The sequence below is a fragment of the Toxorhynchites rutilus genome, chromosome 2 (genome assembly GCF_029784135.1).
Source record: "Toxorhynchites rutilus septentrionalis strain SRP chromosome 2, ASM2978413v1, whole genome shotgun sequence".
Taxonomy (NCBI): domain Eukaryota; kingdom Metazoa; phylum Arthropoda; class Insecta; order Diptera; family Culicidae; genus Toxorhynchites; species Toxorhynchites rutilus.
The window spans coordinates 2406135-2431511 of record NC_073745.1 but is presented as its reverse complement, the minus strand read 5'-3'; the positions used below and the strand labels follow the sequence as shown (position 1 = coordinate 2431511).

The window sequence follows — 25377 nt, the reverse complement described above, 5'->3', positions numbered from 1 at the left end:
CTCGATGGTGTCGGTCGCTTCAAGAATTCCTCACTTAAAAGTGTGAAGATTCTTGAATGCGATCGACTGAAGTCTGTGTCACTTAAAAATGACAAACGAGTTCTCAATCGGACAAACTCTTTTCGAGTGACATTTGAGGGTTCCGCTCTTCCAAACTACGTTGCAATTGGTGCTCTTCGTTTACCTGTTCGGTTGTTTGTACCCCGGGTAATGAAATGCAACAAATGTATGCAACTCTGTCACACGGCCGCCTATTGTTGCAATAAACAACGTTGCGCAGATTGTGGAGAGAGTCATGATGGGACTTCTTGCGCGAAAGAGCGCAAGTGTCTTCATTGCGACGGGGCCCCCCATGATCTTTCTCAATGCCCGGTGTACATACAACGAGGGGAAAAACTCAAGCGTTCCTTAAAGGAACGTTCCAAGCGGACTTATGCAGAAATGCTTAAGAGTTCCGCCTCAACGACTCAGGACAATCCCTACTCCATTCTGCAGAACGACGAGCCTGTTGCAGACGCTCCCAATGCAGGAAGCTCCGGTACATCGCAGGGTGCCATCAGGAAAAGAAAAATTACTTCTTTTCCATCACTCCCCAGAAAGAAAACCGAAACTTCCCAAGTTGGAATGAAAACTCGAATCGAACGTGCTGGGAATAGACCGAAGCAAGTACCTCCTTGTTTAAGCGGTTCTACGCACCAGGGGTCCTCAGCACTTCCCGGAGCAGAGCCCAACACGTTTGTTCCTTTTTCGCGGTCGAGGCAACAACCACAATCTGGTTTGCTTGCGCTTTCTGACCTGGTGGACAACATTTAAATGCTTTAAATATAAATGATCCTCTTAAAAGCATAGTATTATGTTTGCTTCCGGTTGTGAGAACATTTTTGAATGAAAAATGTGGCTTTTTAGCAGCGTTCATTTCCCTCGATGCCTAATTCAGCGCAAGAGGTCAAGGATTTGACAACTGTAATACAGTGGAATTGCAGGAGCATCATCCCTAAACTAGATCAATTTAAATTTTTAATTCATAGTTCTAACTGTGATGTATTTTCCCTCTGTGAAACATGGCTTTCTTCAGCCGACGAACTGAATTTCCACGATTTCAACATTATTCGCCTCGATCGAAATGACTCGTTTGGTGGCGTACTATTGGGGATCAAAAAATGCCACTCCTTCTATAGAGTCACTCTCCCATCGATGACAGGCATTGAAGTTGTCGCTTGCCAGATACAAATCAATGGCAAAGAACTCTGCATTGCTTCGATATATATTCCTCCCAGGACTACGGTAGGCCGCCATCAGTTTTTTGATATTATCGAGGCATTGCCGGAGCCGCGATTAATCTTAGGTGACTTCAACTCCCATGGAACAGCATGGGGGTCACTCTACGATGACAACCGTGCCACGTTGATTTATGATCTGTGCGACTACTTCAACATGACAGTTTTAAATACTGGGGAAGCAACTAGAATAGCCAACCCTCCTGCACGGGCAAGCATGCTAGACATATCACTTTGCTCTTCTTCGTTATCCCTGGATTGCACGTGGAAGGTAATCCAAGATCCCCACGGTAGTGACCACCTGCCAATAATTTTATCGATCGCCAATGAATCAGGTTCTGGTGAGTCAGTCGATATTGCGTATGACCTCACGAAAAATATTGACTGGAGAAAATTAGCAGAAATAATATCTGAAGCACTTGTTGCAATGCATGAACTTCTTCCACTCGAAGAGTATAACTTTATATCGAGTTTGATTTACGAAAGCGCACTTCAAGTTCAAAAGAAACGTGTACCGGCTACCACTTTCCGACGTCGTCCTCCATCACTTTGGTGGGACAAGGAGTGTTCAAAGGTCTACCTTGAAAAATCATCCGCTTTCAAAAAATTCCGGAAAACTGGACTAGTGGAATGGTTTCGAAAGCACCAAGCTCTAGAAGCCAAACTAAAAGGTCTGATTAAAGCAAAAAAGCGTGGATATTGGCGGAAGTTCGTCAATGGTTTGTCAAGGGAGACCGCTATGAGCAGTCTTTGGAATACGGCTAGGAAAATGCGTGGCTAGAACCATATAAACGAAAGTGAGGAATACTCTGACCGTTGGATTTTTAACTTTGCAAGGAAGGTTTGCCCCGACACCGTTCCTGCACAAAACGTTGTACGCGACATTCCACTTCAAAGCGATTATGAGAATTTTTCGATGGTGGAATTCTCAATTGCCCTTCTCTCATGTAACAATTCAGCTCCGGGGTCGGACAAGATTAAATTCAACTTGTTGAAGAATCTTCCCGACTTGGCAAAACAGCGTTTGCTGAACTTGTTCAACAAGTTTCTGGAGCTGAATATTGTCCCGCATGACTGGAGACAAGTGAGAGTGATAGCCATACGGAAACCCAACAAGCCGGCTTGCGATCACAACTCGTATAGGCCGATTGCAATGTTATCCTGTATTCGTAAATTGTTAGAGAAAATGATTCTACTTCGTTTGGACAAGTGGGTTGAAGCGAACAATTTGCTGTCAAATACGCAGTTTGGCTTCCGCCGAGGTAAAGGGACGAATGATTGTCTCGCGCTGCTATCTTCTGAAATCCAAATCGCATTTGCTCGCAAAGAACAAATGGCTTCCGTTTTTCTCGATATCAAAGGGGTATTTGATTCAGTTTCCATGGAAATTCTCTCAGAGAAGCTTCATAATCGTGGACTTTCACCAATTCTGAATAATTTCCTGTACAATTTACTGTCAGAAAAGCACATGAATTTCTCTCATGGCAACTCAAAGTCTTCTCGTTACAGTTTTATGGGCCTACCGCAAGGCTCCTGCCTAAGCCCCCTCTTGTACAGTTTTTACGTCAATGATATGGATGATTGTCTAACTAGAGACTGCACGCTGAGACAACTTGCAGACGATGGAGTTATTTCCATCACGGGTACTAATCCCGTCGTTCTGCAAAAGTCGTTGCAAGATACCCTGAACAATCTGTTCACGTGGGCCCTCAAGCTGGGTATCGAATTCTCTACGGAGAAAACTGAAATGGTCGTTTTTTCTAGGAAGCACGAACCCGCCCAATTCCAGCTTCACCTATCCGGCAAAACGATCCAACACTCTATGTTTTTCAAATACCTGGGTGTATATTTTGATTCTAAATGTACCTGGGGGAGACACATTGCGTATTTGAAACAGAAATGCCAGCAAAGAATCAATTTTCTCCAAACAATAACCGGAACATGGTGGAGTGCCCATCCAGGAGACCTCATTCAGTTGTACAAAACAACGATATTATCAGTGTTAGAATATGGCAGTTTTTGCTTCCGATCAGCTGCCAGGATTCATATTCTCAAGCTGGAGAGAATACAATATCGTTGCTTGCGTATAGCCATGGGGTGTTTGCATTCGACACATACGATGAGTCTCGAAGTTTTGGCAGGAGTAGCCCCGCTTACTCTTCGGTTCACAGAACTATCCTGCAGATTTCTCATCCGTTGCAAGATCATGAATCCATTGGTGATTGATAACTTCGAAAATCTATTCCAACTGACTCCTCAGTCAAGTTTTATGTCTTTATACCATGAGTACCTTACCCACGACGTGCACCCTTCACCAGACATCTCCAACCAAGTTTGCTTCCCTCACTTCTGCAATTCCTCTGTCATTTTTGATCTGTCCATGCGACAAAAAATCCATGGAATCCCAGATCACCTACGCTCCGATTCTATTCCGCCGATATTTTCGGCAGAATATGGGAAAGTTAGATCTGATAAAATGTTCTTTACTGACGGTTCATGTATAAACGGGTCCACTGGCTTCGGCATCTTCAATGAAAATTCCAGTGCCTCTTTCAAACTCAAAGATCCTTGTTCCGTGTATGTTGCTGAACTGGGTGCGATATACTATGCACTGGGGACCATTGAAACATTGCCCATCGACCACTATTTTATTTTTTCAGACAGTCTCAGCTCAATAGAGGCAATCCGCTCAATGAAGGTTGATAAACGCTCATCTTATTTCCTAACAAGAATAAGACAACTATTGAGTGTTTTGGTCGAAAAATTATTCAAGATTACCTTAGCATGGGTTCCCTCTCATTGCTCGATTCCGGGGAATGAGAAAGCGGACTCGCTAGCTAAGGTGGGCGCTTTAGAAGGCACTCTTTTTGAAAGGCAAATTGCTTATGATGAATTTTTCCACATTCCTCGTCAGTATACGCTCGTAAGTTGGCAGCGCATGTGGAGAGGAGATGAGTTCGGTCGTTCGTTACACACGATTATCCCTAAGGTCTCGACGAGGGCATGGTTCAAGGGATTGAATGTAGGTCGTGATTACATTCGCGTGATATCTCGGCTTATGTTCAATCACTACAACCTAAACGCGCATCTCTATCGCATTGGGCTCGCAGCAAACAATCTTTGTGATTGTGGCGTTGGCTACCACGACATCGAGCATATTGTCTGGTCGTGTATCCGGTTCCATGCTGCTCGCTCTCAGCTCTCTAGAGCACTGAGAGCAAAAGGCAGACAATCGGATATCCCCGTCCGGGATATCTTAGGTAGCCGTGATCCTGATCTTCTGCTTCATCTATACCTGTTCCTCAGAAACGCCGATGTCAACGTTTAATGATGTTTCCTACTACTGTGTCCCTGTTTCATATCCCTTCTATCCGATCTATAAACTTTTACTTAGTCGCGGCAATACATACACACACTCTTTACAGATACACGGGCCAAAGGTTGTGCAGTCCACTGATGATTCAACAAGAGCCAAAGATTGTACCGCTCATGACAACTCTACACGAGCTGATGATTGCGCCGGCTAGTGACCATTCTATCCTGGATTCCTCGAGTCGAGAAAGACGCACCACGCTAGATATGAGGTACAGACTAGGGGGCGTTGCTGATTAATGGTCAGCTGCATCCCAATAGGAAGTATCCCGTGTCGGGCACACGTACAGAGCATTGGAGACAGCAACATCCCAATTACGAAAACACTTGTAATACTAACCTCGAGCCAACCGCGAGTAATCGGTTACATATTACTAACATAGATAATAAGAAAAATTGTATTGAACTCCCGGCCCCGTGAGGCTAACGCCATATGAGCCTTTATAAAAATATATATTTTGGAAAAAAAAAAGCTTAAGCGCTCAGCATTTGAGACAAAACGGTATCTGTGTCATACACGTGACGACGCTCAAACTTTTGTAGACTACATTTTTTTTTCTCAACTAATACAACAAACGACTAATACGGCAAAATGGAAATAGTCCATCATCACCAAGATCATGACAGACATAATAGAGACCATTACAAATAAAAAAAAAAGATAATTTAAAAAATTTAAATAGTCTACATAACATAATCCGTTCAAAATACTTCGTCGGGTCAATTGAAAATGTTAAAACAAACTACAAAAAATTGTCCAAAAAAAAAAATTGTTAATTATCTGTTTGTTAAAACTTCGTCATAAAAATTATAAAATATATCGTTCGGCTGTTAATAAAACATAGCTTTCAGGTGTGAATTACATTGCCTCCTCAATTCTGTAAGTGTTGTTGCTCATTTGATATGTCTTGGTATCGAGTTGAAAACATTTATTCCTTTGAAGTACAACGAATTTTGTGAAGCACATAGGTGCTCTTAATTCATTCGCGTCTCTAGTGTTATATCTATGAAAGTCACTTCCTCTTTCATCTCGATCACACAAACATAGAGGCTGCAAACCGTTAACTACTTTAAAAATGAACACCATAGTCAAATAAACAGTTCTTTGTTTCACGGAAAACCATTTTAAAACGTCCAGCATTAAAGATGAGGAAGTGAATCTATTACATTTTAGAATCAACCGCATTGCATTTTGTTCTGCAAACGCTGTAATCTGCAAAAAGGTTAATATCACAAAATCATAAAGGGTGACCATGGAACGGAAACGGTGAAACGGTTTTTTTTGCTTTAACTTTTATATTTCAAATTCTACACAAAAACTGTCTTCGTACGACTTTTAAAGCTAATCAATTCCAACATTTTGCGATGAAGAACTTGTCAGTGTCTCAATCCTACTTAAAGTTATTGATGTTTATTTACCCAAAAACTCATGATTTCAATTTTAATTTACTCAAACACAAAAAATAACATAGTGTTGAAAATCACACATCATGTAGAGTGCCCAACGATATGCCCTTTCAAATGCCGTCAATAAACTTTGTTTATGTTTGCCCCAGAAAGAATGGCACACAATTGAAAAGAGCGTATTTTTTGGGAAGAAATATCAATAACTTCGAGTGCAGTTGAGATATTGACAAGTTCTGCTTCGCAAAATATTCGTATTAGTAAGCTGTAAAAGTTTTTCTAAGACAGTTTGTAAGAAGAATTTGAAACAAAAAAGTGAGAGCAAAAAAAACAGTTTTTTAATGGTGACCCTAACGTAACTTTCAAGAAAGTGCTATATTGGTTATTTCAAGAGATAGAAAAAGACTTTGTTCTACAAAGATGTCTCAAATAACTGGGACCACAACATTGTCGAGCTATGTTTACCTCTATCTACAAAGATAATAAAGTTATATTTTTATTTCATCGACAATTTTGGTCACCCTATTTTTGGTAACATAAAAATGAGCGCTCTATTGTATGTAACTAAGACAAGACCAGACAACTGGCTTCTTACTCTTCTTCGTCGTCCAAAAACGAAGCCATGACATGAAGATGCCAGAGCTGCCAAATATTATAAAATATCGGATTTTTCAAATTTCTATTTTAATGAATCGTAACATTTGGTTGGTGCGAATTCAATGATTATTGCATATTTTCAAATAGACAATCTCAAAAATATGCTTTAAAAGGATAAAATAAGTCTTTTAAATACCCATATCTATAATATAATCGTTTCCAAAACAAATTTGGGATTTTTTTTAGCAAATAAATCTAATCTGACAACCGTTACAGCGTTATGCAGATTCTCATTGTCTGAACCAAAACATTCTATCTTATTATATGAGCAGGAATACAACCAAAACAACGTTAGGAAGCCATTTTATTCATACAAAACGTAATTCAAAAATAAAAATGAAGTGTAAAGCCTTAAATTGTGAGCGAAGGACGGATACTCATCCTGAGTATAAATTTTATCGGTTCCCTCAAGACAAAAATATTCGGAAAGAATGGATTCGATTTTGCGTGAACAGTGAATTAGAAGTTCCATTCTTTGAAATCAAATCAAGCACAAGAATATGTAGCGTAAGTATTAAAAACTAATTCTAAAACATATCCTAATACTAGTATATATACAGGCTCATTTTGTTGATGGGAAATACAATGAAAATGGAGTTACGAAAATTCCGACCTTAGCTGCATCCGCGAATGAGGAATGGGAAGAGATACAAAGTATTGAGAACAATTATGATTTGGTTGACGTATATGAAGGAGATAAACAACTACAGGAAGAAATATTTCGTTTGAAACATCAAATTTCCAAGCTGAAAAGGTAGTGTGTCAAAAAATATGTTATTTTCTAATATTTTATATTGATGTAACCGTTAATAGAATTGTAAAACAATGGAAGAAAAAATGCGGATATCTGACCTCGAGAATTCGTGGAAAACAACCCTTGAAGAAGCTTTTCAGAGAAGATCAAATTAAGCTATTAACAGGAGAGGTTAAAAAAGTGAAACTTTGGTCCAATGAAACGATTACGGAAAATTTACAAATTCGGTTTGCATGTCAAGGTGGATACGACAAGCTTATTCAAAAAGGCTTCCCGTTCCCATCCACGAGGACTCTACTACGCCAAATTGAAGGAGTTCGTTTCAGTCCTGGTATGTAATTATAATCATATGTCTCATCGCATGTTAATATATGAAATGATATTTTGTAGGTATTCTTGAAGATATATTCGAGCTGCTACAACATAAAGTCTCCACAATGTCGGTTGAAGAAAAGGACTGCGGATTGGTTCTAGACGAAATGAGCATAGACGAGGCAAATGAGTTTTGCCAAAATACGAAGCAGTTTGTTGGAACAACAACGCTTCCTATGTCCCAAACTTTAGCCTGTAAAGCTTTGGTATTCATGCTAGTTGGAATCGCAGCGCGCTGGAAACAGGTGGTTGCTTTCGAGTACACCGGCAACTCTATACAAAAAGAGTTTTTGAAGAATGCTGTATTGTCTGCAGTTTCAAGAGCAGAGGGAATCAGTTTGCGTGTCCATTTTATAACAACAGATTCCGGGTCCGAAAACCAGCGCATGTGGAAGGATTTGGGGATCGATATTCGTCGCAAAAATGAGACATTAAATGCTGCGATACCTCATCCAAACGCTGAGAACAGAATGCTAGAGATCATACCCGATCCCGTACACGTATTTAAAAATACAGTACATGGCTGGTTGAACAATGTCTACCTGAAAGTTCCGGATTGGTATGTTCGTGAAAAAAAGCTAACATCCAATATTGTTCATCGAGACCATTTAACCACAATCGTGAACTCCGAAATAAACAACACGTTGCGGCTTTGTCACAGACTAACGGCCTCGGATGTGTGCTTTGACAACAGAACATCTTCAATAGATAAAATGAAAGTATGCAACGCAACAAAATATTGCAACAGGACGGTGGCTGCAGCATTGAAGTTTCATGCGGAAATACGAGAATTACCGGAGCTTCTTACTACCGCATGCTTCATAGAAGACTTTGCTCGATGGTTCGAGCTTATCAATAATAGGGCAGAAGAAAAAGTATTTTGTTTGAATGATCCTATGAAATATGACGAGGATATCGCTCATCTGAAGACCATGGTGCGGTTAATGTATGATCTCCAAGTAGGACACGGACATTGGAAACCATGGCAAACAAGTGTAATCGTTTGCACGAATGCAATTGTGAGGTTGACAGATCGGCTTTTGCATGAAGGACACCCACAAATATTTACATCGCGGTTCGTCCAAGATTGTCTGGAGAGTCTTTTCTCATTGATTCGTGCAAAGCAACGACGCCCAACTCCATTGCAATTCAGCAATAACTTGAAAATTGTGACTCTTTCGCAATACATGACCGTAGTACCGAATGCTTCGTATACAGCCGATACACAACAACATCTTATTGGATTGATAGATTTGCTATCAAAGCGGCGTGAAGAATGTTCAGCCCAGAAATTGATGGACAATGAAGCAGCATCGACATCATATCGAATTTCAGCTTCATCTAATTCTAGTGATAATGTGGATGATATGAATATTGAATTCGACTATGAGTACACCGTCGATGAAGCGAAAACTTTTCTCGACAGAACAGAACAAAATTCGTTGTTCTATATAGCTGGTTTTATCATCAAAAAAATTATTCAGCGGGAAAGAACATGTCAGCAGTGTAACAAGAGATTGGTAGTCAGCAAAACACAACCTAGATTGTATCAACCGTCTCTTTTTTCATATTTGCGAGCTACAGCTTCTAACTCTCCCATCTGCATAGTGAATGATGAGACTTTTAATATCTTCTTAGCAATGGAAATTCTATTCCGAAATATGAAATCGCATTTGGAACCTAACGAAGCTGATTTGCCGAAGAAAATGGCAGGAGAAATGTATGTTTTGCCATCCACTTTATTACATTGTGAAAAAACAAGGAATGACATTATAATAAAATTTATATCTTTTCGTTTAAAAAGCGGAGAAAACAAAAAAACAAGGAAACGAAAATTTGATAGCAGGAGCATGGCATGGTAGAAATAAAATATATTAGTATCAGAAACCAAATAGATTATTATTAAACTAAACTTATGTCCATTTCCATTTTAGTGTTGTCCGAAAACTCATTTTTTCCACTTTTTCCCAAAAATGACTTTTTCAAAAAATCATAACTTTTGAACCTCTGAACCGATTCAGATGATCAATAAATCTAATTGAAGCCAATGAGGTAGATTTTTAATAGAAAAAATATTGAAAAAAGTATTGAACTTGGAAAGAGGGTTCTAGAGAGGTGTTTTTTTCGTTTTAGAGTCATTATTTTGTAAATTTAACATGTTTTAAGTCTTCGTTCAATATTCTTATGTGACTAGACTAGACCTATGCGACTAGAATCCTATCTTTCCGGTAAGTGTGATATTTTTTCAAAAAAGATTGGCTTATTGGCTTCAATTTAATATGTCGATCATCTCAATCAGTTCAGTAGTTCAAATGTAATAAATTTTTGCAAAAAATTATTTTTGGATAAGAGTGGAAAAATGATTTTACGGACGACCGGTTAACTTTGAAAAGTCACTCAAAAACACAAAAAAGCCTATCTGATATCGAGATATGTTATGTAATAAATCCTCAGCTTTCAAGAAAAAACATAAAATATAAAACATAAAAACAAAAAACATAAAAATAACAAAAAACAACTACAATCAATAGTTACGAAAACAAAATTCGATTTCTTGGCAAGCCTAATATTTTTCCAAAAAAGATTAATTGGCTTCAATTTGATATATCGATCATCTAAATCGGTTCAGTGATTCAAAAGTTATGAATTTTTAAAAAAGGCACTTTTAGGAAAAAGTTGAAAAAAATGATTTTTCGGACCACCCTAAAATAAGAAAAGGCACCCTAACGAAAAAATAAAAAATACGGGTCTAATATTTTGCAATATATAAAGAAACTACCACTTTTCATGGAAATCTGAGGAGCACTATATCGGTTTGACATGAAATGGATGTATATATATATATATATATATATATATATATATATATATATATATATATATATATATATATATATATATATATATATATATATATATATATATATATATATATATATATATATATATATATATATATATATATATATATATATATATATATATATATATAAATTTTTCAATTCAATCAAAATATAGTAACAAAATAATTAGGTAAAACGTGTATACAATTCCTTCACATTTCCTCTAAACTAAGTATCGTAATATCAATTAAATTCATTTTTTTTCTAAATTCAATACAAACCCAACGTAATTTATTTTTATTGGCAACACTGGAAAAATCGACTTTGTTTACAAAATTTATCGAAATCGACCAATCAGAAATCAGAACGACTGACAGAAATTTGGTCCGTATCTGACAGAAATTTGGTCCGTAAAAGACCCCCTATTGTCTGATCTTATCTTAGGTATGTAACAACTTTGTCGAAAACAGTTTTTGTCTAGAGAATAACTGTCGAGCTCTAAATGCTAATTTCCACTTGAAAGCATCTCCTGGAGCATTGTGCAGTGGAGAAGATTGCAGCTTGGAAGCAAAAGGCAATGCATGGTGCCCACCTCCATCAACTGGAGCGGCCGCGCGTCGACAAGGCCGCATCTAATCTGTGACTATCGCGTGGTGAACTCTCTTCAGTAGTAGCATCGAGACGTTGATGACAATTGCCGGATGTGCCATCAACCAGGAGCAAATATAGAGCACATTATGGGATGCTGTCTCGTATTGACCAACGCAGCCTACACCGAGCGCCACAACAACGTGGCCCGCATTGTCCATCGACAACTAGCGCTCCAATGCGATCTATTGAAAGACAACGTACCAAACTGCCGGTACCTGCATCTGCACCTGTTCTGGAAAATGATCGTTTCAAGCTGTACTGAGATCGCACTGTTCCGACCGGCCTCTCGATCCACCACAACCGTCCAGATATTATGTTGTATGACAGGAACTGGACCACTACTGGATCAAAATCTGGAAAACACCCACGGTCGCATAATTTGTAAGTACCGACCAACTCAAATAATCGTGGGGGCTATGGCAGGTCCCAAGAATTTTTTCAGTCGTTCTCTCTGGAACTCGAACTGTCCCGAAAACTTTTGGAGAAGGAGGTGCAATCGGCTGGCTTCCAAAAGTTGGTCATCCCAAGCACCTGCGTAACTGTTCGACAATTCCTCGGTCAGAACTAAACGCACGAGCATACAGATACGTGCCTTCCTTTGGCATTCAGAAGCCCGGGGGCAGGTGAAGGTTCTGATTAGGTTAGTCTATTCAAGAAGTGAGATAAGTCTTCCAAAAAAGACAAATATGGTGGCCGACAAAGTAAAAAGTTTTGAATGGACGAAGGAAGAACATAACAATTTTTGTTTATTTGCAGTGTTTATGGTTGAACAATATATATTTCACCGTAAATGTTTGGATTCATCCGAGGATTATTATAATTATTGTAACGATAAAAGGTTTCCATTGTAATTATTTTTTTTAATGTCAAATTTCTTCTGTCGATTTGGTATCAAACTCTCACAATATTTCCAGGAACGCTGACATTCTATTTTGAAACAATTGTTACATCGCATTTTTTTAGGGACCATGCTAAATTCTTTGTAATCATTCCTCGATTCACAACGATTTTCGGTTTCGAAATTAAACCTTTCAAATTTATATCTATTTTGTTTCATTTATTGCGATCGACACTGGTTGCTTTAACTTCTCTCCTTTCAAATATTTCTTACAACTGGACTTTGTTTTGGACAGGATTGTTCCATTTTTGGATTCATACAAAGTGTTCTGTATTTCATTGTAATACTTCGATCATTGGTCATCCATCTTCCGATCATTCTACTGAGAGTACTCATTGATGATACCCATCTCATCCGACAAACTGCTACCATAGCCACCAAAGTCTTCTACCTCGTGGAAGGGACGTTTGTTGAACTTGCCGTACCGATCGATCTCATCGAAGTTGCGCTTCACATAGTCGATCATATTTCGGTCGTGATTTAGCCGAGAGTTGAATCCTGTGAAGGATTTGAAAAATTCAACGGCGAACAATAGGACAACAGAGCCAACACTCACCAGCCCAACGATCGATTTCGTCAAAGTTCCGCTTGACGAGTCCCATTTCGGCGGTGTGATCTGCCAGCTCGAAATTGCGTTTACCGCTGAACTTGGAGTACCGGTCAATCTCGTCGAAATTACGCTTGTTGTACATCGGGGCCAATCCGCGGGCGTAGTAGTTGTAGAGCAATGTTCGACGGTCCGAGTTATTTAGCGAGCGTTTAGTTTTCTGCGAATCGGGCGAAGAATCGTGGGGGTCGGTTGTCATCAGATGGCTGTAAAAAGAATCGTGCAGCGGAATGGTAAAACACATTATTGTTTAGTTCAGGGACATGATTTCAAAAAAACCAAAATGCCGATCTTTCAGGTGGAAAACTATCATTCCTCTATATCAAATTCGCATGAATCACAGTAGGTTTACAATTCGTTTGCTATCCTAAGATCTCAATCAGCTTAAACATCCTAATCGGCGCGCTGGAAACTGGAAACAGCCGTGACGAATAGAATAAGTTGTTCTCATAATACATTATATTTAAATCGTAAAATGTTAACATGATGCTCAATGTATCGCTTCGACTTCAATCATTGTTTGCAATCAATCGCAGTTTTAATGGAATGAAAATGAAAACGATCAACGGCTGTTATTGACTGTCACTTTACCTCGTTTATTTTGTTTTTACCTTAATATCTTAGACTTATCATAACCCAAAAAAAAAATAAAATCAAATAGTGGTCAGTAATTGTGAGGTGCGTGAAACACACAACGTCCTATCCCTCGCAGTTGACAGTATAACAGTGATGTTGATATTATATACTGCCAACACTAGTTAGCCATACATTGGGCATCATTTTCTCTCACAACAGACAACTGTCGAGCCGGTAAGTCATACTCAATATTTATTCCCTGTGTCGGGTGATTTCACTATAGGTTTATACCGACTACATTGAGGAACCAGTACAGTAAATATATGAATGCTTCACATTGGCGATCCTGCCGGGTATTTAAATATGCAGTGAAATTACCCGACATAGAGAAAAGAAATTCTAAAAATATGGCGTGTTGGGACAACCGTCTGTGAAAATAAATGGCGCGTCGGGACAACCGCCAGAGGTACTGCGTGTTGGAATTACCGCTTGGAAGAGACGTGTCGGGACAACCGTCTAAGAAAGCTGCGTGTTGGGACAACCGCTTCAGCAAAAGAATGGTGGCGGAGCAGCCACCCAATGTCGGCGAGTTGGAATGGCTGCAGAAGTGATAATGCGAGTTGGGTTGGTAGCATATTAGCTTCCAACTCAATCATCAGGGTATTTATAATTTGACTCTGTGGAAATTTAGATGATACAGGAACAAGAAAAGAATAAAAAAACACAAGCAATGAACAATTTTGACAGTTGCGTGTTATTGAGTGCGTACAGTACTTGCTTATACCTATTGAGTGCGTGCAGTACTTACTTAGATCTAGCCCATGATTATATATACAAGTGAAGCAACATCATTACTTCAATAGGAAGAGGATTACGGTTTGTCGAGCGGGAGTTGTTTGTTTTGTTATTGCTAGGGTATGCCATTTTCGCATTTTCACATGCGAGAGCGAGATACGAGAGATGAACTGTGTGAGAATGAAATTCTATAAAATCCTTCCTTCTCTTTCACATAAATTCGAGAATGCCACATGATTGCTTCATCTGGTATATATAGGCACTAGCCAAAGTATACAAAACAAGGCAGTCCATTTCCGCAAGTAGACATCCAATTTGGATGTAAACATATTACGTCAGCATTATCGAACTGCATTTATGGATATCACCCAGAGAATTTGCCGCCATTTTTCGTTCCTTTAAAAAATCATGCTAGTTACAAAAAAACCTTTCTGAATTATAAACCGTTTTACAAGTGTTACGCAAATGGTAAGAATAGATAGAGTATGCAGATCAGTATAGACCGTTGGGATTGTAATCAGACAAAATGCACGCAGCAGTACATTTTTTTAATCCGTTCACACTATTTCAAGTATTCTATAGCGTTGATTGAAGAAATTAAAATAAATTGAAATGACAAATCATGACACAAAAAAAGTAAAATAACATAAAAAGAATAAGGGAGAACTGCCAACACTAGTTAGCCATACATTGGGCATCATTTCCTCTCACAACAGACAACTGTCGAGCCGGTAAGTCATACTCAATATTTATTCCCTGTGTCGGGTGATTTCACTATAGGTTTATACCGACTACATTGAGGAACCTGTACAGTAAATATATGAATGCTTCACAGTAATACGATCTCGGTGCCTGGTTGTGAGGGCTGTTAAATGGGTCGAGTCATTTAATATTTGGACGCCCTGTTTAGTTTACTGCAGCGCTTCTAACGGTCGGATTTGGAATGTTTTGACAGAAGTTTGTTCTGAAATGTTTCCTTTTTCAATGTTGAAAAGTTCTTTACGATTAATTTTGTTTCAAAAAACTGTCAGCCAACAGGCAGCAGAATCAGATGGCCAAAAGGCGTGCCCAGACACGGGCTTAGGATGGGCTCTTTCTCTTTTTTTCGTGAAATATTGAGAGGTGTTCAGACTTAGGGGAAGTCCGGGTAAGACGCCCCTGTTAAGCAAAACAGGATGAAACATGTATTTTTACTACATATTTCAACGTTTTTTCACATCCACAATGTAGCCACGTTTGTTTTCTTTGTAATGAAATGAGCAATAACGATTACGAGTAGGCAAACCAACAGAAATAACGAGAATTCCAAACGCATTCATATTACACCTTTCTTAAAAAAGCGAGGTAAAATGCCCACATGCGTGTCCAAAACGCACCACAACAAAGAGTCAAAATGTCAAACGATATCGAAGCGTTTATTTTATAGCGAATTCGTTTTTAAAACTGAGTCAGTGCCACACTGACTCTGTAATAAAAAAAACGTTTTCAGTTTCACGAATGCGGTGGTTTGTTGGTGTGCGTTGTATAGTTTGATTTGTTTATATTTGCGACGACAAATGTACAGTGTCGACGTCTGGTGGAGATATTAGTGCTTGGGAGGTAAAGTATTCTCTATAAGATGAGAAGGGCCAAGTGCAGTGTAAAAATATAAAAGTTTGAATGAAAATTTTTACTTCATATAGTTTGATTACCTAACACATGTAGTCCTGACACTCACTTAACCATTTGTCGATACATTTCCTGTTTGTTCCACAAATAATTACTATTATAATATAAAATCATCATTAGACACAGTTTTCGTTCAATGTTTCTGCGATATCGGAAAAAAACCCTCTTATTTCATCACATAAAATAAATATTCGATACGTTAAAGTAAATTTTCATTCCTAATTTTGATTTTGAGAGCATGTTTATTCCTCCTGAATATCCATAATAATTTTCGCCTCCCAATGAAAGCACACGGAGCTTAATGCCGTCTACTCAAATATACTCTTCAAAATCAGAATCCGAATTGGATTACGATTCAAATAATACAAAAGCAAGAGCAGCATGTTTTCCATTTTCATAGTCTTTATTCTTAGATTTTCCAAAACAATACTCGGAACTTGACAGTTCAGTATAGTTGTATTGGTGAACCCGAGTGCCAACCCGTGAAACATCTCAGTGCGAAACTAACAGCTTTCGGGGCGAACTAGTGCGACACTGAGTGCGAAACTGAGAGAATAAAAAAACGTTTTGACAGCAGTTAGTGCGGCACTGGGGTTGAAACTGAACAAAAACGAATTCGCTATTAGATAACTCTTGATTCGCTGCTTATACCCTCCGCTTCCGTTACGTTTCTACCAGTTAGAATCATCATATGATCTCGAATTCTCGAGGCAGTTTTGTTATCAAACGCCGAAAACGCTGAAGAATTTTGAATCCAATATTTTTGTTCACAAGTGTATCAATATGTACCGCTGTTCAAAAATATTAGGCTGTCAAAAAAGTCCTGCGGTATTTTTTTTGAATTTTCATTTGTTCATAAAATTAGTTACAATCATCTGTTTTAAGTCAAATATGCGCCGTTTTGTTCGATGACTTGTTCCCAACGAGATGCCAACTTCATAATACCCCTATTATAGAAGCTCGCTTCCTTATTGGCAGAAAACTCGGATAGCCAATTTTCACAGGCCTCTTTTGTGGCTAACTTCTGACTACCTAGCTCGTTCGCCATGGACAAAAACAGGTGGTAGTCACTTGGTGCAAGGTCCGGACTATACGGCGGATGCAAAAGAACCTCCCATCCGAGCTCCTGGAGCTTCTGGCGCGTCACCAAAGAAGTGTGTGGCCTAGCGTTGTGCTGATGGAAGACAATGCGTCCTTTGTTTATCAAACATGGCCTCTTCTTCATGAGTGCTACCTTCAAGCGGTCCAGTTGTTGGCAGTACAGGTCCGAATTGAGCGTTTGGCCATAGGGAAGCAGCTCATAATAGATTATTCCTTGACAATCCCACCAAACACAGAGCAGAACCTTCCTGGCCGTTCATGAGGGCTTGGCCACCGTCTGAGCCGCTTCAGCGGGCTTCGACCACGACCGTTTGCGCTTCACGTTGTCGTAAGTGACCCACTTTTCATCGCCAGTCACCATCCGCTTCAGAAACGGGTCGATTTTGTTGCGATTCAGCAGCGATTCACATGCGTCGATACGGTCAAAGATGTTTTTTTTTGCGTCAACGTGTGTGGCACCCATACATCGAGCTTCTTTGTGAATCCAAGCTTCTTCAAATGGTTAATAACGGTTTGATGACTTATCCCCAGCTCTTGGCCGATGCTACGGCTGCTACTATGCCGGTCTTTCTCGGCTAATTCAGCGATTTTGTCGCAATTTTCGACGACAGGCCTTCCGGAGCGTGCGCATCTTCGACGACCTCTACACCAGAACGAAAACGTTGAAACCATCGTTGTGCGGTGGAAATGGAAACTGTATCGGGTCCATAAACTGCACAAATATTATTGGCAGCTTGAGATGCATTTTTGCCTTTGTCATAGTAGTACTGTAAAATATGTCGGATTTTCTCTTTATTTTGCTCCATATTTGCGACACTATAACTCACGAACGACTTAACCAAACAAAACACTGTCAAGGACTATATTATAGCGCGCAAAAATACCTTTCCAACAAGCTATAGTATGACTCGATACAATAAATACAACTAGAACTACGCGCTTACAACGACACCTCGCGGAAATACCGCAGGACTTTTTTGACAGCCTAATATATTGCTACGTGCCGCTGTTCACAAATGTGCTGCCAGACTTTTGGCTTTTATATTTATGAGTTTTCATTTTGATTCTACGGTTTGCATTATTCTTAATCATGGATGGATTTTAGTAGTCAGAAACATTGAAACAATTTTGTTCGTTCTGGTTCTTATCACATAATACAAGAAAAGATATCTGAAAATGGTTTTATGCTTTTCAGAAACCATCTGAGTATGAAACAATTGCAGAAAATATGTGAGTGAATTGGTAACACTGGAACTGACTCTGACTCTTTATTAATTTCCATACTGGAGCGATGTACCCCATTATGAGATGGATTATAAAATTGCGTTTTGATATGATGATTTTTCAACATTTTTTTATGCTACTTCATTGATAGCTCTGGTAACATTTGAGAGTGTATTGGAGTTTGCAAAATTTTAATAAGTTTTTTAATGCTTCAAAAGTTTTATAGAAGAAGCGGTCAAAGTTGCATGAAATCATGCAGTTTTAAACATATTATTATTTTATGAAGATAGACGTGGTTTGTGGTGCTACAAAACATTTAATTGCATTTATAATCAAAAAAAGGAAGTTATAAGCACAGACAAATCCTGCCGATTACTGCGTTTTCCATGATTTTTCATGGTGGTGCGTTTTACCGACACGGTGCGTCTTACCCAAAGTTCCCCTACTGTGCGCGCGCTTTAATTTCGAGAGGCGAGTATTGATTTTCTCCTCCTCACAACCACTTCATGTGCAAGCGATGAGACCGGGCTTTAGCACACGAGCCTGGATTCGGCTCCTTCTCTTCTCTTTCGTAAAATATTGAGATGCGTTCAAGAATACCTCGTTGCACCTCAACATGAGCGATGCACATGTGTTGTATGCATGTAAAAGAAGCTCGCGCATTAGTGCTCGCGAGATTTTCCCGTGTACCTGCCTCAAAGTGACATTTGGTGCTGTCGCACTAATGCACGAGCATATCTTCGTGTACACAACACATGTACATCGTTCGCATCAAGGCAACAAGGCACGCGACAAGGCATTCCTGAACGCATCACAAAATGTTACGTAAGAGAAGAGAAAGAGCCAATCCCAAGCTCGCATGCTAAAGCCCGGTCTTATCGCTTACTCATGGAAGAGTTGCGAGGAAAAAAAAATGGATACTCGTCTCTCGAAATTGAGGCGCGCACAGGAAGTCTGCTCGCTCGGCTGCCTTCTGCGCCGCTCGTTTGCTGCAGACAGCTCCCAATGACTTTGTGAGATGTGAGACTGGATAACGCAAAGCACACCGTTTAATGAATCCGATTGAATCTTGTTCCGAGTCACACAATTTTATCGGAAGAAAATAGATTCATCAGCATCAATGTCATCAATTTTTCGAAAAAAGTCAATATTCCATGACAATGCTTGTTTTTTGCGGCGAATGTTTGATCATAAATATTTTCGAAAAAGTACGGCCCGATGAAATCATCTACCAAAATTACACACCAAACCGTGTGTTTTGGAGGGTGTAATTAGTATTCATGTATGGTTGTTATCAGCTTTGACTAACATCAGTATCGCACATTTTGTTTGTCAATTTCGTCGTTTAGTCGGATGTTCGCCTTGCCCTAAAATACAACTTTCGATGAAAGTCTGGATCGCTTTCAGATTTTTCTAAAGTCCAATAAGCCAATTTTCAACGCAATTGAATCATATGGAATGACTGGAAACAAATGACTGCTAATGTCAGATTTATACAATCCCAGAAGGACGCTATGAGCTATCAAAATTCTATCAGTTCTATGCGAAAATAGACTCTGATCATAAAGGGTTTTCCAACTTTAAATTCCGAAAGTAAATTGAAATAAAACACACTTAGAATTCGAACTTCGATGAAACTTCTATTTCAAATTAAAGTTTGGTTTATGATATTATGTGTGAAATACAACATCATTCAAATGTCCACCTAGGGCTTCCTCGCACACCTTGATCCGGAACAGGTAATTTTCGATGACTTTTCGGCACATATGGGGCGGTATCTCGGTCATAACTTCACGAATGTTGTCTTTCAAATGTTCAAGAGTTTGCGGAGAGTTGGCATAGACACGGTCTTTCGCATAACCCCACAAAAAAAAAAGTCTAGCGGGTTCAAATCGCATGATCTGGACGGCCAATTGGCATCACCAAAACGCGAAATTATGCGTCCCTCAAATTTCGTTCGCAATACGGCCATGTTTGGTCGTGTTGTGTGGCACGTGGCGTCGTCCTGCTGAAACCACATGTCATCCGTATCCATATCTTCAATTTGTGGCAAAAAAAATCGGTTAACATGCGGCCATAGCGCTCACCATTCACAGTTACCGTCTCGCCGTCCTCATTTTCAAAGAAATACGGCCCGAGGACTCCACCAGACCATAATGCGCACCAAACAGTGACTTTTGGCGGATGCAATGGCCTCTCAACAATCACGTGTGGATTTTCTGAGCCCCATATACGGAAATTTTGGGTGTTCACATAGCCACCGAGCTCCAAATGTGCCTCATCGCTGAAGAAAATTTGATGCGAAAATTCAGCATTTTGCTGCTGTTGTTCGTTCACCCAATCGACGTATGCCCGACGCATTCCATGGTCACCAGGCTCTAATTTTTGTACCAGTTGGACTTTATATGGATGTAGGTGCAAGTCCAAATGCAAAATTCGTCACAATGATGTGTTTGACAAGCCCAATTGCTGAGCACGCCGTGGAATCGAAACATTCGGGTCATCCTCCACACTGGCAGCAACAGCAGCAATATTTTCGGCCGAACGCACATTACGATGATGCACAGGTTTCACAATATCCGCTACGGATCCAGTTTGTTCGAATTTACGCATTACATTAGCGATTGTGTGCTCTGTAGGCCGTCCATGACAACCAAAATCCGTCCGTAATACTCGAAAAACATTTGCCGGTTTTTCATCATTTTTATTGTATAATTTAACTTTCGGAAGCCCGAAATAGAAAACCTTGTACATACATTCTATCCACTACGAATCAATATGAACAACCAGATTTATTCAGGGAACAACGAATGGTAGGCGGATCACTGGCAATCTGTCGGAACCGTTTGAGACTTCGACAAGGCAGGGAACTTCGACAAGGCGAAGGACTCTTCCATTTAGCAACGGTGTAATCGAATTGGTAGTGTTTACTCAAAAGTGGTTTCCAACCCAATTGCAACTGAAGCTTTTGGGCTGAAACATCACTCAATCATTGACCTTAAAATACCTTGGAGTCTTGTTTGATTCAAAATGCACTTGGAATGCCCACGTATTTGAAGTAAGAATGGCAAAAGAGGGTCAACTTTCCCCGTTCGATTTAAGGCACGTGGTGGGGAGCTCATCCGGTAGATCTCATAACGCTCCATGAAACTATTCTGTCTATTCTAGAGTATAGCTCTTTTTGCTTTCTTTCAGCAGCTAAAGGTCACATTCCAAAATTGGAACGATTTCAATATCATGGTCTGTGTATAGTTCTCGGCTGTATACACTCATCACATAACATGAGCCTTTAGATTCTAGCAAGAGTACCACCTCTACGGAACCGATTCTGGTAACTTTCTCTCAGAATACTGGTGAAATGCGGAGCCACAAATTTCGAAGATTTCGAGAAAATTCTTTAGAGAATACAATATCGGTTTATGAGAACTTATCACCACTGTATATCGTCAGATATATGTCTTCAATCGATTACCCGATTACCCGACCGTGCTCACTTTACCATCAGCAGTTCCTTTATTGAATATGATATGTCGATGAAACAAGCAACTCTGTGGATTCTAGATCAGCTAGCTCTATTATCATTCCGCATATTTTTAACCCATTAACGACCAAGCTGTAAAAATATTTTTTTTAACGAGAGCCATTGGTGTAATTTTGATTATTGACGTTACAGAAACCCCAATCTTCAAGAATTATTTTTTTCCGTTCTTCCGTTTTCCGGAAAAAGACAAAAAAATCAAAAAAGGGCCAAACAAAAACCTACGTTTTTGTTCTTGTATGAGGTTCAATCCAATACTTTTATTCCTACATCACAATGTGTGATCTTTTATCAAAGTAATATTCTAGCAAAGTTTACATATTTTCATATTTGGTAAGGCTTTGTTTTTTTTGTTAGGTTATGTGAGGTTATGTACTTTCCGCACATAGTTGCTTTGAATCGATTTTTATGTGATACAAATTTGAATAAAATTGATAGAAAGTGGTAGCTAATAGATTAAGCTATCATTTGATGCCAAAGCCTTACCATAGAGTTGCTTTCCAAAGCCATGAAAAATTATCGAAGTTACTGTTCGATTTTTCAAACACTTGGCATAAAACGGGTTAATGGAAAGTGCCAACAAGTCAATTGCATAAAAAGATACTTCACTGATGGGTTTCGTCTCAATGGATTCACTAGGTTCGGTGTCTTCAATGATGACTCTTGTGTCTTCTGTAAACGGTAAACCTGTAAACCATCTTATTGCTTGTCAAAATGTGGCAGCAGATGAGTGCACTGATCGAAAGGTCAGATAAGACCCTTGTATTGGCCCCTCTCATTGCTTAATTCCTGGGAATGAGAAGGCGGACATTATCGCAAAGGTGGGTGTCCAGGAAGGCGAATTGTTTGATAGACAGGTTTCGTACGATGATTTGTTCCAATTACTGCGTCAGAGTTGCCCCTTGAGTTGGCAAACCGATTGGGACACTGGAAGTCTTGAGCGGTAGCTACATTCAATTATACCAAATGTTTCTTCGAGAGCATAGTTCAAAGGCTTGGATGGAAGTCGTGTTCACACTTAACTCGTGTATTGAGTAGACTTGTCCAATAACTACTACAGTAAACATTCACTAACTGGGCGAAAAGGGAAGACCACTTATCGACATTCGCGTTTTAGCTGGTCCGGCATGTTAAACGTCAAATAAAATCGAGGGAAACTTCAATGAATTGTTTGATTCGCATTGTTCCTGTAATTGGATAAACAAAAAGATTCCAATGGAAGTTTCGCATTGAGTGCAACAACAGGTATGACATATTTGTGTTCTTCTTTTTCGTTATTAGTTTGTTTGTCTTGTCCTCTCATCGCACCGTCGCCCACCTTCGAAAATTTTTCTCAGTATATTTGTAGAGAAAGAGTTTGCTGCAAATTGGTTGCCTTTCACCAAAAATTGTTTAGTGATCTTTCAAACATTTATTGCTCTTTTTAAAAAATTGCTGTTAATTTGGATTATTGTATTAGAACTCTACAACCTAAAATGAGATGCAAACTGTTCTCAAAAGTGACAAAGATTGAAGGAATAATTAAAGGGATAAGAGGGAGGAATAAATTTTTAGAAATTTATTGGGTATAATGAAATCATTGACTAAAATTTGTGTCTGCCAAATAGTACCGCACCACTTGAAAGGATTTTTTTTCCTACGATGATAACGATGATGATCTACGATTCCTACAATGTGGATAACGGAAAAGTCACGACTCAATGTTGAAACCATTGAAGCTATGATAATTATCCAACACAACACAACTTTGATCTGGAATGTGACAAATTTTATGATGAATTTTCCAAAAACAATAATCTTCTTCCCAAAGTGGCTTCATCATCTAAATATCACTTCATTGCTGAGCGTTGTAGATGTTTGATTGTTGACGACGTCACTTCTAACCATTGTTTCCTGCACAAATTCGTAGAAAATTCAAGATCGATCGGAATCGGATCACCATCTATTGGTGGATGGTGGAGCTCAAAAACACTTCCAAAGGCACACTAGTTCTCCCCAAGTAAACCAGAATCAGTTTCCTTTTTTATTATTTCGAATATCACTTTAGAATGCATCGAACTGTTGCATTGAATTCAATTGTAATAACTCTTTTGTGAATAGTTTGGTAGCCATGAAAAGCGCCGATCAAACTAGCATATGTCGCAATATGTGTCCTTATTTTGGCACTGGGTGATGGTTGTCCGTTGGATGGCAGAAAATTAAAACTCTTTGGCCGTTGCAACCGCTACACACTGCTGATAATGATATTCGTGGCTATGCTGGAAAGGTAGCCTTAGCGTATGAGCTCTGTTTCGTGGTTAGAAAATGAATGATGTTTTCAGAAGGCAACTGCCAAATTTATTTGATTTGACTGACGGTACAATCACTAACAGAGGGACTTACGATTCCGCTTGTATTCAAATTATATTCCGCTGTTACTTTGGTTGCTTCTTTTGGTCGGAACCATTTGAGGAACACAAATTGGACCGTTAAAAACATGGCAAATGGCACGTTTGGATAATGCTTGACACTTCACAATTACTCAACCGTTTATCTCAAGAAAAACCAAATGTTAGTCAATGCGATAGATGCGTAGCAGTATTTCCTATCAAATGATGCAAACACCTTTGCGATCTATTAATAAATACTCGAGTTATAAGCATTCGAAATCTTTTATTTTATTTCGTCGATCTATGTAGACCAATGCATTCTGTCCCGTTTCCCGTGTCCCGTTTTTAGACCTGATCTATTTGGCCAGCCTAACTATAGTCTATTTCTATATCTTTCTATATCACAACACGTCCAGTCCCACAAAAATGGTTGCCTTCTTAACCTCGAGTAAACCGCGAATAATCGGTTGAATCCAATGTCCTGGAAAAAAGGTAATGAAGATGGTCGAGTTTTGAGCGACATAGCATGCGCTGCAATAACTATTTCGCAAATAGTGACGTCAGTCGTTGTGTTTATCTTTGATTGCCCACCGCATCCATGTAAAAATGCTATTTTCAGGAATGCTATTCTTCAATTAAAAACGTACATTTTTGAAGAGCTCCCGCTGAATATGAGGCTAATGTGATAGCGTGGAGTGAATATTTGTGAAATCACATCGAAGAAGACGGATAAAAGTGATATTTTCATGTACTATTTTCACTCCCCCACGTTCATAGAAACAAACGAAGTTTAATTATTTTACCGTTATGAAGTTGATGTTTCGAAGGCTCTCAGTGTCGGTGTGTTTTTTGTGAGATAATAGTCGCCAATTAATCAAAATTTCATCGAAAATATTACTGCTTTCGAGAACTAAGCATACGACTGCTCTCTGGACCTTTCTACCACATGAATAATCGAAATAAGCCACGATATAATTGTCATCTGTTAAAAACAACCAGTTGAATGATTTCATGAGAATTTTGGCTCAAATTATCATGCAACCGTGAGTACTTTCAACATTGTTTTGTTTCTTCCATATACATTCCATATTGAACCCAATAATTACGACACGATATTTTGCTTGCCAATACAGATACACTTCGCCTACTGCTCCTCCTCTATATGTACCTCATTGGGTCGATTCCTTCTAAACGTAAATTGAAGAAGAAATAGTGTAAACAAACATTGAATTAGCGACTCTGCAAGGCTTCTGCGATTGAGACTTACAAAT

At 39.1% G+C, this 25377-nt stretch overlaps 1 protein-coding gene across 2 annotated transcripts in view; it reads right to left on the bottom strand.

The window, feature by feature from the left end:
- Nucleotides 1-12063: 12063 nt before the first annotated feature.
- Nucleotides 12064-25377, bottom strand: part of LOC129768075 (orcokinin peptides type A-like) — a 47086-nt gene continuing 33772 nt past the window's right edge. The window contains exons 5-6 of one of the 2 annotated variants that reach the window (XM_055769493.1): nt 12785-13041; nt 12064-12726 (exon numbers count right to left, since the gene is read on the bottom strand). In XM_055769493.1, the coding sequence (XP_055625468.1) occupies nt 12548-12726; nt 12785-13041 (436 nt within the window). In that variant the 3' untranslated portion in view covers nt 12064-12547. The remainder of the gene's footprint in view (nt 12727-12784; nt 13042-25377) is intronic. The other variant, XM_055769492.1, reaches the window with a different exon arrangement.